Raw genomic sequence first — 15,385 nt, 5'->3', positions numbered from 1 at the left:
AAATTGTCATCTATTGTCAAAAATTTTTAGTTGGTATTGTACGGAATAACATGCCATGGTATTTTTAAAAGACAAATATAAAATAATATGGATATTTGTTATATTCTTTTATCCATTGTATGGAATTCGACATTATGATAAAAAAGATTTGTTGGCGTTGAGGTTAGTTCAGAATTTTAAGTAAATTTTTATAATGCAATTTTTTAGTTAATAATGGTTAGGGCATTGAAAAAGTTCCGGCTAAGTTTAAAAGTTTAAATTATGTATCATTTATTATTCACTTAACGAATTTAAGTATACACAGATAATGATTTGTCTCGTGAGATTCCTTTTGCTACACCAATTCGAGTATCGGCGATAAGGCCACGTCACTATCTTCTTGAGAGCAACCCAATATGCTTTCGTTTAATTCACTGTTTATTGTTAAACTTGGGCGAAAATGTGTTCATATTGACCAAATGAACTGGTTTGCAGAGATAACTTTAGTTTTCCCTGTTTGAGCAAAAACCAATTTTGGTAAATGTTTACTTAACTCACTTTTAAAATTACATATATTACATGGGGTGTACGCCATCACAGGATGAAAGTAAAGGCAAAAAAAACCTGCAGTCCCGTGCTGAATCGACTACATTAAAGGCATGGCCAACCCGTAGATCATAGAGTGGACGCAAGAATAAAAAAGTCATTTTTAGCAAAAGTGATTTAACATTTACCCCAATTTTTACTGGTTTATTTATCTTTTAGAGAAGAAGTACGGGAAATGTTTCAACATGCGTATGACAGTTACTTAAAATATGCGTATCCCTACGATGAATTACGTCCATTAAGTTGTGATGGGGTAGATACATGGGGTAGTTATTCCTTAACTTTAATCGATGCTCTGGATACGCTGGCTGTGATGGGTAATCATACCGAATTTCAACGAGTGGTCAATATTTTAACTACAAATGCAAATTTTGATGCGAATATTAATGTATCCGTGTTCGAAACGAATATTCGAATCATTGGGGGATTGTTAAGTGCACATCTATTATCTCACAGGTATTTTAATAATTCGGCTATTTGATAATTGAAACTGTTCTCTAAAATGTATATGAAAATTAAGGGCTGGAGTTGAATTAGAACCAGGGTGGCCTTGTAACGGACCTTTATTACGATTGGCCGAAGATGTAGCACGGCGTTTAATTGTAGCATTCGATACAAAAACTCATATGCCATATGGAACGGTGAATTTACGATATGGAGTACCTATTGGGGAAACAACTGTTACATGTACCGCTGGTGTGGGTACTTTTATCTTGGAATTTGGAACTTTAAGTCGCCTAACTGGTGATCCTGTATTTGAAGAGGTAAGCAAATGTTAATAATAGATCAAAATAACTAAAATTTCAATTTTTGCTCATGTTAAAATTAATCCAATTTCCATACAAGCCTCTAGATTATCCTTTGCTTGAAGTGAGAGTTCTTTTCATCCATCTAAATTCTTTGTTATTGTTTTTAAAAATTGTTTTTGTTTGAAAAGGTTAGTTATAAAAGGGTGTTAAAAAAATAAGTTGCACTTATAGCAACTATTTTCAGAATAATAAAGAATATAGTTGGAAATTCAAACTATACATTTTACAAAATTAAAAAGTTGCTATAATTGAGTTGTTGAACAAAATTTTTTTGGGCAAAAATGGGAAGATCGTATTTTATAACCAAACTGTTTGTGGCACCTCGATCCATCTTACTTTAGAAATTTTCGCGGTAAAATGTTAAATTTCCTCGTCTAATGCACTCCATTTGATTTCTCAATTGAGTAATATCCAAAGTTTTATTAGACGCCCAATAAAATAATTTATAGCCTATGCAACCATTCTTAAATTACAACATTTTGGATTATGTTAAATAAATATAAAATTTTTAGGTTGCAATGAATGCCTTATATGCATTACATAATCATCGATCCAGTATTGGATTATTGGGAAATCATATTGATATTGCCACAGGTCGATGGACAGCACAAGATGCTGGTATTGGGGCTGGAGTAGATTCATACTATGAATATTTAGTTAAAGGTTCGATACTATTTCAAAAACCTGAATTAATGGAAATGTTTAATGAAGCCCGAAAACCAATTGATAAATATATGACACGTGACGATTGGCATATGTGGGTATCGATGAGTAAAGGTCAAGTTACATTACCCGTATTTCAATCACTAGAAGCATATTGGCCAGGAGTACTTAGTTTAATAGGTGAGTTTTTTTTTCTTTCCAATATTTAATAATGAAAATTTAAAAAAAGGGCCTTATCGACAATGACTAAAAAACTAATAATAGTAGAACTAATTGTAGTAAACTCTTCTGATAATTGTACTAATAGCGAACACAAGGCTTAACCAAATTTAAAAGTGACTAAAAAGATTCAATTCCCTAGAAAAGGCTTAATTTCCTAAAAAGGATAATTTCGATGAAAAGATTCTAATTTACATCCAAATACGAATTTAAATTGGGCTCCAACTAAGGAATACTCTAGCGATTAAAATAATTAATATTATTAGTTTAAGACTCTTTCTATACAACAAAAATTGTTTAGGCATTGGGGAGCAAATTTGAAGTATTATTTATTTTTTTACATTAGCGCATTTCTTCTTCAAAGAAATGCAAATACTTTTATGTTTATTGATTCGATTTGGTAGACGTCAAAAACGACTATCATTAAAATTTATTTAAATTTAGAATAGATTTACTTTAGATTTATAATACTGTTTCAGTGATCACAAAATTTTTCCTTGTTTTGATATAATTTTCGAGTTTTATTTGTGTTACATATATAAAAAGGATTTCCCAAGTTATAACAGCAGACCTTCAGCAAATATAGCGCATAGGTATATAGCGTTAATATAATGATTATTATGGACTATGTGCAAGGGGGAGGGTCTTAGGTTTGAAAAATTTCCTTTTTTTTTCCAAAATTTCAGCACACTGTTTCTAGAAAAGAAATGTATTAACAAATTATCATTATTTTAACATTATATACCATTTGCTGAAGTCCTGCTGTTATAGCTTTGACCACCCTGTATAATTATATAGCCCTAGCCTGTCCTCAATGAAAAGCAAATTTGTAAATTTTTTTAAAGGAGATACTAGTAAAGCAATGAAGTCAATCCATAATTATCATCAAGTATGGAAACAATATGGTTTCACACCGGAATTTTTCAACATTCCACAAGGTGAGGCTGGTTCACAACGAGAAAGTTACCCATTGCGGCCAGAATTAATTGAATCCGTTATGTATTTATATCGTGCTACTGGAAATCCATATTTACTTGAAGTGGGTGTCGATATTTTACGAAGTATACAACACAGTTCTAGAACTCCGTGTGGCTATGCTACGGTATGTATTTTTCAGATACGTCCTAGATTCCTAACTCATTTTCAGATAAATAAAAACCATAAAATTCTAAAACTTTTAAAAGTAATGCAAATAGTTTTAGAATATTATTTCTTTCGGCATTATTGAGATAAAAACGAATACGCTTTTTGTATTCATTTAAATAGGCTAACATACCTATATTTATTTCACTTGTTATTGGTGGTAGCTGTGTGCTTTTTTGTGACGACACGTTGACGATTTCGGTAATTTTACGCCACACAAAATAATACAGCTGGTAAAGATTCGCTAGAGATATTTATGCCCTTAACTAACACATGATAATTTTTTAGATTAAAGATGTTCGCGATCATCGAAAAGAGGATCGTATGGAATCATTTTTCTTATCCGAAACAACGAAATATTTGTACCTATTATTTGATACAGAAAATTTTATACATAACCGAGGCCAACATGGCACGATAATTAACACGCCCCATGGTGAATGTGTTATTGATGCTGGGGGTTATATCTTTAACACAGAAGCTCATCCAATTGATCCAGCAGCCTTGCATTGTTGCCATGATTTACCAAACGAAAATTTAGCAAATATTAAATATTATCGAGGTAAATTAAAAATATTAGAAGGTGAATCTTTAGAAAAATTGAAACAAACTACTGATACAACGTCATCAAATTCGACAAAAATTGATGATGAATCTTCAGAAGACAAAATGGAAGATGAAGAAACCATCACTGAAGAAATTATAGCAGAAGAAAAATCATTTGAAGGTACCGTGGAAGTAGTTCGCTTAGGAGAGCATGAATTAGAAGATGATAAACAAATTTCTAGTCAAAGTACAACAGATTTAACGACTTCTTCAGAAACACAAAATGGCAATGAAAAAGAATCTGTGGCTAATAATACATTGAGAAATTTAAATACATCACTAAATGAAGAAACAAATAATTTTATGCAAATTATACCCGAATTTGTACAAAAATACATAACACCCGTATCGAAAAAATTCGATGCGAAAATGTTTTTGGAACGTATACGTTTTGAGAACAAATATCCCAAGAATAGTTCGTGGGAGATAAATTATTCGTTGTTGAGTTGTAGGGCACAACCTTATTTACAGCGAATATCGTTGTTAGGAGAATTTTTTGATTAATTTATTTTTACTTTTTTGATCTCTTTCTAATATGAAGAAAATAAAAGACATTTTTTTAAATGAAGTTTTATTGTTTTATTATTTGATTCAATTTTTAAGCTTAGCAAAAATTAACGCAAAAATTTTAAGTGTTCGAAAAATTATTAATTATATAATTCGTCTAAATTCGTATATACTGTAATATAGAGCAATCAAAAACATAATTTGATCCACGTCTTAAGCTTAGAAATGACCTCGAAATGACTCATGCAAAATATAAACTTTATTGAGTTCACATGATATACAAAAATCAACTTCAGAAACAGCATTAGCCATTCATGGAAACAAACTATTTCAAAAAAGTGGAGAAGGTTCATAAGCAAAAGTCTATGTATCTGAATATAAACCAGTCGATACATCGAATGATAAAAAAAAGTTAAGAGTTAATTTGGTATGCAAATTAATTGACACAGCACGAGCACCTAAAAATTTTGTCCGTAAATTTTCGTGAATTAAATATATTAACACAATATATATACAAACACAAGCTCGTGTTTGGTTACGTCAACTGGCATTAGCCTTACAATATATGCATACACTAGAATTGGCTCATCGTGATTTAAAATGTGAAAATATTTTAATCACGAATAATTTTAATGTAAAAATTGCCGATTTTGGATTTGCACGTTCTGTAATCGATGGATCTGGTAAAGCTCTTTCAAGTGAAACATATTGTGATTCCTTATCGTATGCCGCTCCAGAAATATTACGTGTACAACCATATGCACCTAAAGTGGCAGATATATGGTCTCTAGGCCTGGAAAATTTTGATGGTTCCATTTCTTGAAACTTTATGTACATGAACAACATGACATTCTGATTGTATCTTTAATAATTTTAGAATAAATTCATCTTAGCCCCTACTCCATTGAGGTGAATTTTTGGGGATACCTACGATCCCCGAAACTCCCAGATGGATGGGTTAATCGATAACTTCAATCGATATAACTTCAGCGACGTATTAGATCGATGTTTTTATTCGATCAACCCTTCCACTTGGGGGTGGCTTGGATCGCAGGCGTCCCCGAATTTTTGGCTGATATTTTGCCAAATCGTTTTTAACATTACTTTTAATATTCTGGCAATTATCAGCCACGTACTTGATGTAAAAAATAATAGTTTGATCCGCACTAGGCTTTAAGGAATAACATTTTTCTGGACTATTGTCCTCAGAGTTTTAGCAAACTGTTTTTAACATAGACATAAAATCATCCTTTAAGTATATATCGATGGTTTTTAACATTACATTTAAAAACAAATTTTTGTATAGATATTTCACTCTCTATTCAAATCATAGATATATAACATACAGATACAGATAGAGGATCTATGTGGCATAAAACAGCGCATCAGTAAAGTGGCTGGGAACTAAATAAAACCATTCAACGTATATGTTATATGTTCTAGTCAGTCATTTGGTGGCGCTAGTATATATCTAAAATATATCACAAATTATTACCCCGCCTTAGATATCATATATTTTAAATTTTCAAAGATCCCCGCCCCCGGTTGCCTATCTGATGTTCCGGCATTTGTTTGAATAACCTTGAAACTTGATTATCTATAATAGAAAATTCAGGTGCCTGCGAGTAAAACTTGTATTTCCCTCTTAGGCTTAAATTGTAGCTAAATTACTTACCGCTCCAGGACAGAACTTACCCTTTCATTGCGGTACCCTTCTAGTAGTTAACGGATTTAAAAAAAAAAAAAAAAAAAACGAGGTTAAACTTTAAAAAATATTGACAAATGTCAACTGAGAATGTTTCGAAAATATTTCGTTTGAATATATATGATTTGTATTAAAAAGCTTTTTAAAAATATGGAAAAATATATAAAACAACGTTTAGAAAATATAACACCAAAACTTGAGAAGTTAAAACGATTAAATTAGCAGATAATGTATTAATGTTAATGTTTTTAGGAAATAGATACGTGTCAAAAATATTTGATTTCGAATACAAACTTCAACAATACGATACAGAGAGGCATCATTTTTTGTCCTACATCGTGTTTGAAACCAACCTGTTAAAGATTTTCATTACGATGATTAATTCAGTACGAGTTCTAGTCGAACTCTAGATGATCCTGAATCAACACCTCCCTTCATAATCACAGCCCCCGAATTCCTATCTTAAGATACATTTCCTGACCTAACCCACTTCTTACCGCATCTGACACCCTCACCCCAAACTTTTCTCCTTTTTAATCTTTATATAGTAACATTTTTTCTGTTACACCTTGTAGCTCATACGAAATAGTTGTAGATTTGTAGAGGTAATATATATTGTAATTACATATAAAGACGTACGCTGTGTAGGAGGAGTAACTACATATATAGAGTTCTGGCCCCTACCCATATTTGACGAGTTCATTTTAGTTGTTGCATCAATAAGTGCAATCAAAGGTGCAAACTACTGTGTATAACATCGATGATACATAATACATATTGATATAAACTAAATACTTCGCATTATATTTGAGTAAATTATTTATTTTGAAAATTATCTTTTAAAACATTTAAGTATGTCTGTCCAAAATGAAAATAACTCACAAACACTAAATGATACAAAAAAAAAAATTTCTGATGAAAAACAAAAATTTGGGTTGAAGGATGAAGATGAAGAAAAATCCGATGAGGAAACAAATGATAACGATGATTCAGAGAATCATCGTATAAAATTAAGTGACGAACGGAAACAAGATTACAAAGAATATTTATCAAAAAAGAATGATAATTTTTCCAAACCAGATGAATATTTTGAGAAATTGAATTCAGATACATTTCTTGGTTTTGGTGAAACTCAAGATAGGCATGAACGTCATAAGAATGTAATTTTAGAAGAGAAGAGACAAATAGCACATGAACAATTAGATGATGAACGAAAAGCAGATTACAAGGATTATTTATCAAAAAAGAATGATAATTTTTCCAAACCAGATGATTATTTTGAGAAAGTGAATCCAGATACATTTCTTGGTTTTGGTGAAACCCAAGATAGGCATGAACGTCATAAGAATGTAATTTTAGAAGAGAAGAGACAAATAGCACATGATCAATTAGATGATGAACGAAAAGCAGATTACAAAGATTATTTATCAGAAAAGAATGATAATTTTTCCAAACCAGATGAATATTTTGAGAAAGTGAATCCAGATACATTTCTTGGTTTTGGTGAAACCCAAGATAGGCATGAACGTCATAAAAATGTAATTTTAGAAGAGAAGAGACAAATAGCACATGAACAATTAGATAATGAAAGAAAACAAGAGTACCAAACATATTTATCGAAAACTGATTATCATTTTTCTAAACCAGATGAATATTTTGAGACAGTGAATTCAGATTCGTTCCTTGGGTTTGGAGAAGGCGCTAAAAAACCTACCCATGGTACTCATGGTCGTAAGAATGTAAATTTAAACGATAGTAGAGAAACTACTATTGAAAAATTACAAAATTCGTTAGAACAAGCTTCTATTTCAACTTCTGGAAGCTTAAATTTATCTAATTTTGAACAAAAAATTGATGATAATAAACAGCAGTTATGGACATATTCACCACTTCATAATCAGATAGAGGAAGCTAAAATACAAATGAACAGAGAAAATAATTTACAAAATTTTCAAGATGAAAGGAGACGACAACATGAGCAATATTCTCAAGAATTAAGCCAACAAATTGCAGACAAAAAACAATACAACATTGTGAAGGCTAATCGTGAACGAGTAGAAGATGAAGCCAATGCCCCATCGTACTACCAGACTGATGAAAATTATACACAAATTCAAAGAAAGACTACTTTACGAAACGAATACGACGAAAAGAGACGCCAATGTGAAGAATACTATGCACAATTAAATGAACAAGTGGCAGATAATAAACAACTGGGTTCTGAAAAGGCTAATCGTGAACAGTTAGAAGATGAAGCCAATATACCGCTGCACATAACAGATCAGATAACAGAAAATGATGCACAAATTAATAGAGAAATCTGGGAACAAGATGAAAAGAAACGTAAAAATGAAGAATATCTTCACGATTTACGTCTACAAATGGAAGATAACAAACAACGGAAAATTGCAACAGCTAATCTAGAACGCTTAGAAAACGAGGCCATTGATCGATATGAGCATAACCATGGTTGTTTTAATTAATGTCATTTTTATTAATTTCGATTAATATTTTTTTTTATTAAAGTTCGATTGATTTCCTATTCAAAGGAATCGAAAATTAATCAAAATGTCAATCGGAATGAATCATTTTCGATTCATTCCGATTAATTTTAATTGGCTGCGAGCTTTATTTATATGGAATTCAATTTTTATTAATAAATTAACTTTTTATTAAAAATTTTTCAAACTTTAAATTTTCACGCGTATATCATTTTCTGGTGTATATTATTACAAATGTTCAAAGCTTTAAATTTACGCTTTTTAAATCGACCATATAATATCGATTGTAGGTATTATAATAGAGCAAGAGGGACATGCATGTTTTTCTATCGAATAAGTACGTGTCCCCGGTTGCCTGGCTGATGTTTCGACATTTGTTAAAGTAATCTTAAATCTTTACTTTCCGCAACAGAAAACTCACGTACCTGTTCGATAGTAAAATTTGCATGTCTCTCTTAGTCTATAAGTGTAACACGCACTAATATTTATATTGTTTATTTTTGAAATGTATTTACGTATATTTAATAAAGTTTATTTTTTGCTATTATCATTGATTTTCAAATTGTTATCACAAAAAGAGATAAAGTTAAAGCAAACTGAAAAAACTCACAAATATTTGAAATGATAAAATAGGTGAAATTCGTCAAGGGAATCTCGGTGATTGAAGAACAACAAAGAAAAAAATCTTTTTTGGAAAATAATTGAATTTTTTAATTTTTATGTCAACTCGATAGATGTAGATATATTATCCAGAGGTGGGTGGCTTTAACAAGATTAAAAGTACATGTAGAGTTTTGTCAAAACAATACAGCTGTTATTTTTGCAAACACTCAGTGTATAACGTCGATATAAAAATATGGTGACATACACTTCTTACACTCAGTGTAAGTATAAAAAGATAATCTTAAGCACTATCCATTTCTATTTACACCGAGTGTAAAAAGTTTATGCATAAATTACTGGCATAAATGTGGGAGTATCGATGTATTGTTACCGATACACACGTCTTTCGACATTCGATTATATTTGAAAATCGTTTTAAATGAAACTGAGACGCATTGAAACGTCCATGCAAATATTATTAAATGCACATCAATAAATTGATCAAATGTATGGATTTTTTCAATTTACAAGCGCGAGGTCCTGGACGGTGGCCCAAATTTGCCACACCTGAAACCGCCACTGAAAATTGTTTGCGATTAAAGTTCGCTATAGATGCTACTGCTCCCCATCCCAGTCTAAAGTTACTCAAGGTAGAGCTAATTGTCTATGCACTGCAATTTTTGGCTCGATCATATTATGTAACAGGAACATCTTGATCATAAGTCTATGGGTTGGCTGTAGCTTTTATGTTACTATAAATACTAAACACATGGCTGAAAATGGTGACATTATCCTACCTCTCCTTTGAATGAAACTATCCCTATCTATCTATCTCAAAGCTTTTAGCGGTGACCACCAGCGACATCGTGGTAAATTTTAATCGCAAATACCAGAATTTGTAAAAAAATATATTTATAATTATTTTTGAAAAAATTCGATGCGAAAACGTTATTAATCGCGTAAACGTTTCGAGAATAAATACCCAAAAATAATTCGTGGCAGGTAAATTATTCGTTGTCGATCTATGAGGCACAGATTTATTTACAGCGAACATTATCGTTGTTAGGTGAATTTTTTGATTATTTTTTTAATATCTTTGCAATATAAAGAAAATAAAATGACATATTTTTAATGCATTTTTGTTATTTTATTACTTGATATTCAATTAATCTTAGCCAAAATTTACGTAAAAATTCATAGAATATTCCAAAAAGGTATGTGAACAAACAAATAAAAAATAATTCTGTCAAATTACTTGCTTCTATTTTTCACATTTGTTAACGACAATTGCAGAAAAACCACTTACCAATGAAATTTAAATTTCAGAAAATTTTACGGAAAGTTTTTTTCAAAATGGGGTAAATAAAATTTGTTCTTCCAAGTTCTAATACTGTCTACACAACACACTAGCAACAGTAACTGAATTAAATACAATCTAGTATTTGAATTTTTCCTATTACACATTTTCACAAATCTATAGTTAATAAATTTCTTTCAAATTAGCTTTGTCTTTGCAATACTAATAATTTCAAATGAACTTGTTTTAACTCTTACACAGGTTCAGCACCGAAATGACACGATATAAACATAAACCAAGATTTAAATTTCAATGAGTTCAAGTGATGTACAAACCACAGCTTCAGAAACAGCCACTCTTTCCACTCGGGGATACAAACTATTAAAAAAAATGGGAGAAGGTTCATATGCAAAAGTCTATTTATCCGAATATAAACCCGTCGATGCACCAATTGATAGTAAAAAAGCAATTTTGGCTTGTAAAGTAATTGATACAGCGCGAGCTCCTAAAGATTTTGTCCGTAAATTTTTACCTCGTGAATTAAATATATTAATAAAATTAAACCACCCGCATATCATTCATGTCCACAGCATATTTCAACGAAAAGCCAAATATTTTATATTTATGCGTTTGGCTGAAAACGGTGATTTGTTAGATTTTATTTTAAAACATGGTGCCATTGCTGAAAGCCAAGCACGTGTTTGGTTACGTCAACTGGCATTAGCCTTACAATATATGCATACACTAGAATTGGCTCATCGTGATTTAAAATGTGAGAATATTTTAATTACGAATAATTTTAATGTAAAAATTGCCGATTTTGGATTTGCACGTTCCGTAATCGATGGATCTGGCAAAGTTCTTTCAAGTGAAACATATTGTGGTTCCTTATCGTATGCCGCTCCAGAAATATTACGTGGACAACCATATGCACCTAAAGTGGCGGATATATGGTCATTAGGTGTTGTATTATTCATTATGTTGAATAAGGCAATGCCATTTGATGATACAAATATAAAACGATTATTTGAACAACAAAATAGTCGAAAATGGCGCTTTCGTGCCAAAGTCATTGATATATTGAGTACTGAAGTGAAAAAGTTAGTAACCGCAATGTTGGAGCCGGATATAAAACGTCGTTATCGCGTTGAACAAATTGTTACTTCTGAATGGTTAGCAATGGACCTGAGATTATTGAAATTAAGTCAAGCAGAACAAGATGCGATTAGTACAGCTGAAGACCAACAAAGACAGCGTATTGAACCTGAAGTAATAATTTTTCATATAATATTCAGTGTTTTATTCTTGTCGGGAATGAGACTGAACTATAAGATTTTGAAATCAGGATAATATTGCAATAAGAAAAACAATTTACATTTTGTTTCCATCCATGACATACCCCCGCCCCCTGATTAAAAATATCATTCCAAGTAAATTTACATGGTTTTCAAAAAGTATCTCCTTTAATTTCAGAAGTTATGGACTTCTGAAGGGAAAAATGATTTTTGCTTTGAATATTTGTTACTTTCCTTATGTTAGAAATGTTTCCTACATAAAGGATAGATCCTATATTTTTGAAAACCTGTTAAAAAGATTTTAAATATAAATTTGTAAACGGAAAGGAAATTATTTGAAAAAAACTAATATATACACATATATTTCGAAGTGAATTATCTTAAAATTACTTTTCCGGACAACATGCAAAATGAATTTTTGAAAACATTTAAACGAATGAAACGTCATTTTATCGGTTCGCTATTGCATTTATTCACATCAGCTTAACGAGGGAGGCAGATCCAGGAAGCATCCCCCCCCCTCTCGACCTGAACTTACCATTGACCTTGTCGCAGTTTTCTTCTTTTTTATATGCAAATCACCTCACTTTAAAAATGTTTGTATGTTTAATATTATTTAAAAAAATTACTCTGCTCACCTTTACGACGAAAGTGAATCGATGAAAGACCCATAAAAGTAAGCATTAAACCGATTCAAATTTGATAGTATGCTATATTATATTGTACCCACCCAATCACTTCTAATATTTTTACTTTATTTATTTTATTCTGTTTCAATTTATTTTATTGAACCATTTAATTATTCTTTAGCCAAGACCGTTGCCAAAGCCGCCGAAACCGAAGGAAGGATTTCTTTTCCAAGAACCCCATACTATGAATAAGGTAAAGCAACGCAATAATGAACTTTTAATTTTACAAAATAAACGTTTATTTTCCCCCAATTTTCACTGGAAGTTCACAAAAATATTTTACGTGTAAGTTCAGTGGTTTCAATATAACCTAAGGGATCATTCATATAATTACGTCACGCGTTAACGGGGGGAGATGGGTGTCAATGAAATAGGACATTGTGTGAAAAGGGGTATGTTAAAATTTAAAATATACTTAAACGCAAAAATAAGTTTAAAAAAACTTACCCATAAAAACCAAAATTTTTTAACTGTTGTATTATAATAAGTAAATTAACTGCTGTTTGATTTTAACTATTTCTATTAAATAATAAAATATGTGACGTCACACGAAGAAGGGGGGCTTCAAAAATGTGACCATCAGTGACAAGGAGGAGGGAGGGGTTTGAAATCGTAAAACAGGTGTGACGTAATTTATGAATGGCCCCTAACTGCAGTTCTAAATGTAAATAATATTTTCTAAAAAATGCAAAATTCCCTCTCTCTTTATCTATTTTAATGTAGGTAAGTAAATAAAACAAGATACCTAACCCGTAAATCTTTGATACTTGAGCCATCTCATATTTCATAAACTCGTTTTTAACACGAAAAATATTTTACAAAATTTTATATACACAAAAACTAACTTGAATTAAAATTTCTTTTATTGTTTGCTAATCGAAGTAGATTTTATACTTTTCAAGTGAAGACCGAACATCAATCATTTTTAAATCTCCTTACACAGTTTCAGCAAAACTTGTGAGAAAATTTAAACGCATTCATCAAACAAAGCTAGTTTAAAGTATAGGTGTGAATGCAATTAATTAATGTGAATTACAAGGCATGATAAACATCTTCTACAAAGTCAACAGAATATGAGTAGCATTCGCTCTTATGCTTAGGAAAAGTAGTTTGCGTAATTCAGTATGGCGGTTTTGGAAATTGATAGTTTTAATGTCAAATGTATATTATGATTGTATATGTCACCACTTGGACAACCATAATATACATACTACATTAAAATTACCAATTTCTAAAACGTCAGCCTGAAATGTACAAACTCTTTGTATTCAGGCTGACGATATCCTCAGTGCAAGGTAAGAGCGAATCCAATCATTATGTTTTAAATTACTGATAAATATTTATTGATTTCTTTAATATCTATTCGAGAAGTCATTTTTGAGAATAAAAGATGTCTGCTGAGCAGATGGGGTATAATTTTACCATTTGAGATGTTGTGGTTTTTAGAAAGCAATTTCTCAGATATTCGCCGAAAAACACAGGACGTAAAAAAACAAACGATTGCTTAATCAACACTGTCTATACTATTATATTTCAACAATTAACTCAGTCGATTGTTTGTTTTTATTTGTTCATTCTAGATTTACTCTTTATCATGACTTGTATCTCGAGAACTGTTTACAATGAATTATTTTGAATTTCTTTTGTTATTACTTTATTTAGCTCGAATCAGATAATTATGGACTGAAAGACACTAAAACATCTGGTGAAAATGCGGAACCTTCTGAAAACAGATAAAAGAATATAAAATGATAAAAAAAAAACATTTATTTTAAATCGTCGTTTTGTTTCCAATTTTTTGTATTTTGTGCTTCATCCTCCCTACAAGGACAGCCATAAGGCAAGTTTTCAACCTAAATGAAGATTTATCATGATTTGTGATAGTGAATCTCGTTATCATAATAAAAAAATTCTCTCCTAGTAAGTTACTTAGGCAATCGTAAAAGAGTATTGGAGGTGATAATTTTCGATTTCAGGTTATTTCTGTTAATGTTCGACTAAATTATTCTCTTATAGTGTAAGAAAGAATTAAACTACAGAGCATTTAAATTTTAAAATGAATTTTAAACCGCCAAAAGATGCAAATATAAATTTTGAGTTGAAAAGGTTTTTTCTTAATGTTTATTAATTATTCATTTCATAATTAAAACATAAATCCCCCTCCCATTAAATTGTTTTAAGTCTAATCATAGTAGTAAAAAAAAAATGTAACATTTATTTCTATAGAATTTAAACGTAAATTTCAATGTTCTAGTTCTCCCCTTACATACAAACAATAATTCAAGCTTTTTTGGACGTCGTTAGATAAAAAGAGCATGGATTCTACAAGCCATTATTCTCAAATATAATTAACTATTTTTATGTCTTTGATTTAAGTGTAATATTTTTAATTTAAATATATTAACAATGGGAATTGTTGTTGTTAAATTGTTATTTAAAATGTAAAAATAAAAATACGAGTGAACTGCAGAGTTCACTAATCCTTGTATAGAGTACAGTTTACACTTGGGTAGGTTCTCTAGCGAATACTTTTTTATTTTTACGATTTATATATCGATATATATTATATACATCGTGTTGATTTAACCATTACAGCAACAGCACTGCTTTGTTTGGGAGATGGCATAGAAAATGTCGACAGTTATGTCGAAATCGTCATTTTGTGACTAGAGATTACGTAATAGGCATTTTTCAAAATTTTTTACCGATTTTGATTTTTGTTTTTGTTTCAAACGTAATTTAATCAAGAGTGTCCTTATAGCT

The 15,385-nt window shown here is 30.8% G+C and overlaps 3 protein-coding genes across 5 annotated transcripts; all 3 read left to right on the top strand.

Annotated features, from left to right (window-relative positions):
* The first annotated feature begins 9 nt into the window (after positions 1–9).
* Positions 10–4,565, top strand: LOC123291718 (ER degradation-enhancing alpha-mannosidase-like protein 2). Its single transcript, XM_044872110.1, has 6 exons — positions 10–162; positions 745–1,041; positions 1,106–1,349; positions 1,907–2,237; positions 3,122–3,378; positions 3,708–4,565. The coding sequence occupies exons 1-6, from the start codon at positions 56–58 to the stop codon at positions 4,527–4,529; spliced, it is 2,058 nt and encodes a 685-aa protein (XP_044728045.1). The 5' UTR covers positions 10–55; the 3' UTR covers positions 4,530–4,565.
* A 365-nt stretch (positions 4,566–4,930) lies between these two features.
* On the top strand, positions 4,931–8,720 carry LOC123292769 (probable serine/threonine-protein kinase MARK-C). The gene is made up of 3 exons (XM_044873483.1): positions 4,931–4,943; positions 5,057–5,341; positions 7,318–8,720. Exons 1-3 carry the CDS (start codon positions 4,931–4,933, stop codon positions 8,718–8,720), a joined length of 1,701 nt encoding a protein of 566 aa, XP_044729418.1.
* A 1,742-nt stretch (positions 8,721–10,462) lies between these two features.
* LOC123293499 (testis-specific serine/threonine-protein kinase 1-like) lies at positions 10,463–14,954 on the top strand. Of its 3 annotated transcripts, none has more exons than XM_044874348.1 (4): positions 10,463–10,555; positions 10,900–11,907; positions 12,744–12,815; positions 14,877–14,954. In XM_044874348.1, the coding sequence occupies exons 2-4, from the start codon at positions 10,951–10,953 to the stop codon at positions 14,928–14,930; spliced, it is 1,083 nt and encodes a 360-aa protein (XP_044730283.1). In that variant the 5' UTR covers positions 10,463–10,555; positions 10,900–10,950; the 3' UTR covers positions 14,931–14,954. The 3 variants fall into 3 exon arrangements, with proteins under 3 accessions (XP_044730283.1, XP_044730281.1, XP_044730282.1); XM_044874346.1 differs by lacking the exon at positions 14,877–14,954 and adding an exon at positions 14,285–14,456; XM_044874347.1 differs by lacking the exons at positions 10,463–10,555; positions 14,877–14,954 and adding exons at positions 10,666–10,699; positions 14,285–14,456.
* Positions 14,955–15,385: the final 431 nt, after the last annotated feature.

The sequence above is a fragment of the Chrysoperla carnea genome, chromosome 2, assembly GCF_905475395.1.
Source record: "Chrysoperla carnea chromosome 2, inChrCarn1.1, whole genome shotgun sequence".
Classification (NCBI taxonomy): Eukaryota; Metazoa; Arthropoda; class Insecta; order Neuroptera; family Chrysopidae; genus Chrysoperla; species Chrysoperla carnea.
The sequence above is the reverse complement of the archived record's forward strand: the minus strand, read 5'-3'. Positions and strand labels throughout refer to the sequence as shown.

Coding starts and splice junctions, on each gene's coding strand:
- LOC123293499 (XM_044874346.1), top strand. CDS start 10,951: ATGAGTTCAAGTGATGTACAAACCACAGCTTCAGAAACAGCCACTCTT. Junction 11,908..12,743: donor GACAGCGTATTGAACCTGAA/GTAATAATTTTT, acceptor ATTATTCTTTAG/CCAAGACCGTTGCCAAAGCC. Junction 12,816..14,284: donor AACCCCATACTATGAATAAG/GTAAAGCAACGC, acceptor TACTTTATTTAG/CTCGAATCAGATAATTATGG.
- LOC123292769 (XM_044873483.1), top strand. Junction 5,342..7,317: donor AGGCCTGGAAAATTTTGATG/GTTCCATTTCTT, acceptor TTTCCAAACCAG/ATGAATATTTTGAGAAATTG.
- LOC123291718 (XM_044872110.1), top strand. CDS start 56: ATGGTATTTTTAAAAGACAAATATAAAATAATATGGATATTTGTTATA. Junction 1,042..1,105: donor GCACATCTATTATCTCACAG/GTATTTTAATAA, acceptor ATGAAAATTAAG/GGCTGGAGTTGAATTAGAAC. Junction 3,379..3,707: donor CTCCGTGTGGCTATGCTACG/GTATGTATTTTT, acceptor ATAATTTTTTAG/ATTAAAGATGTTCGCGATCA.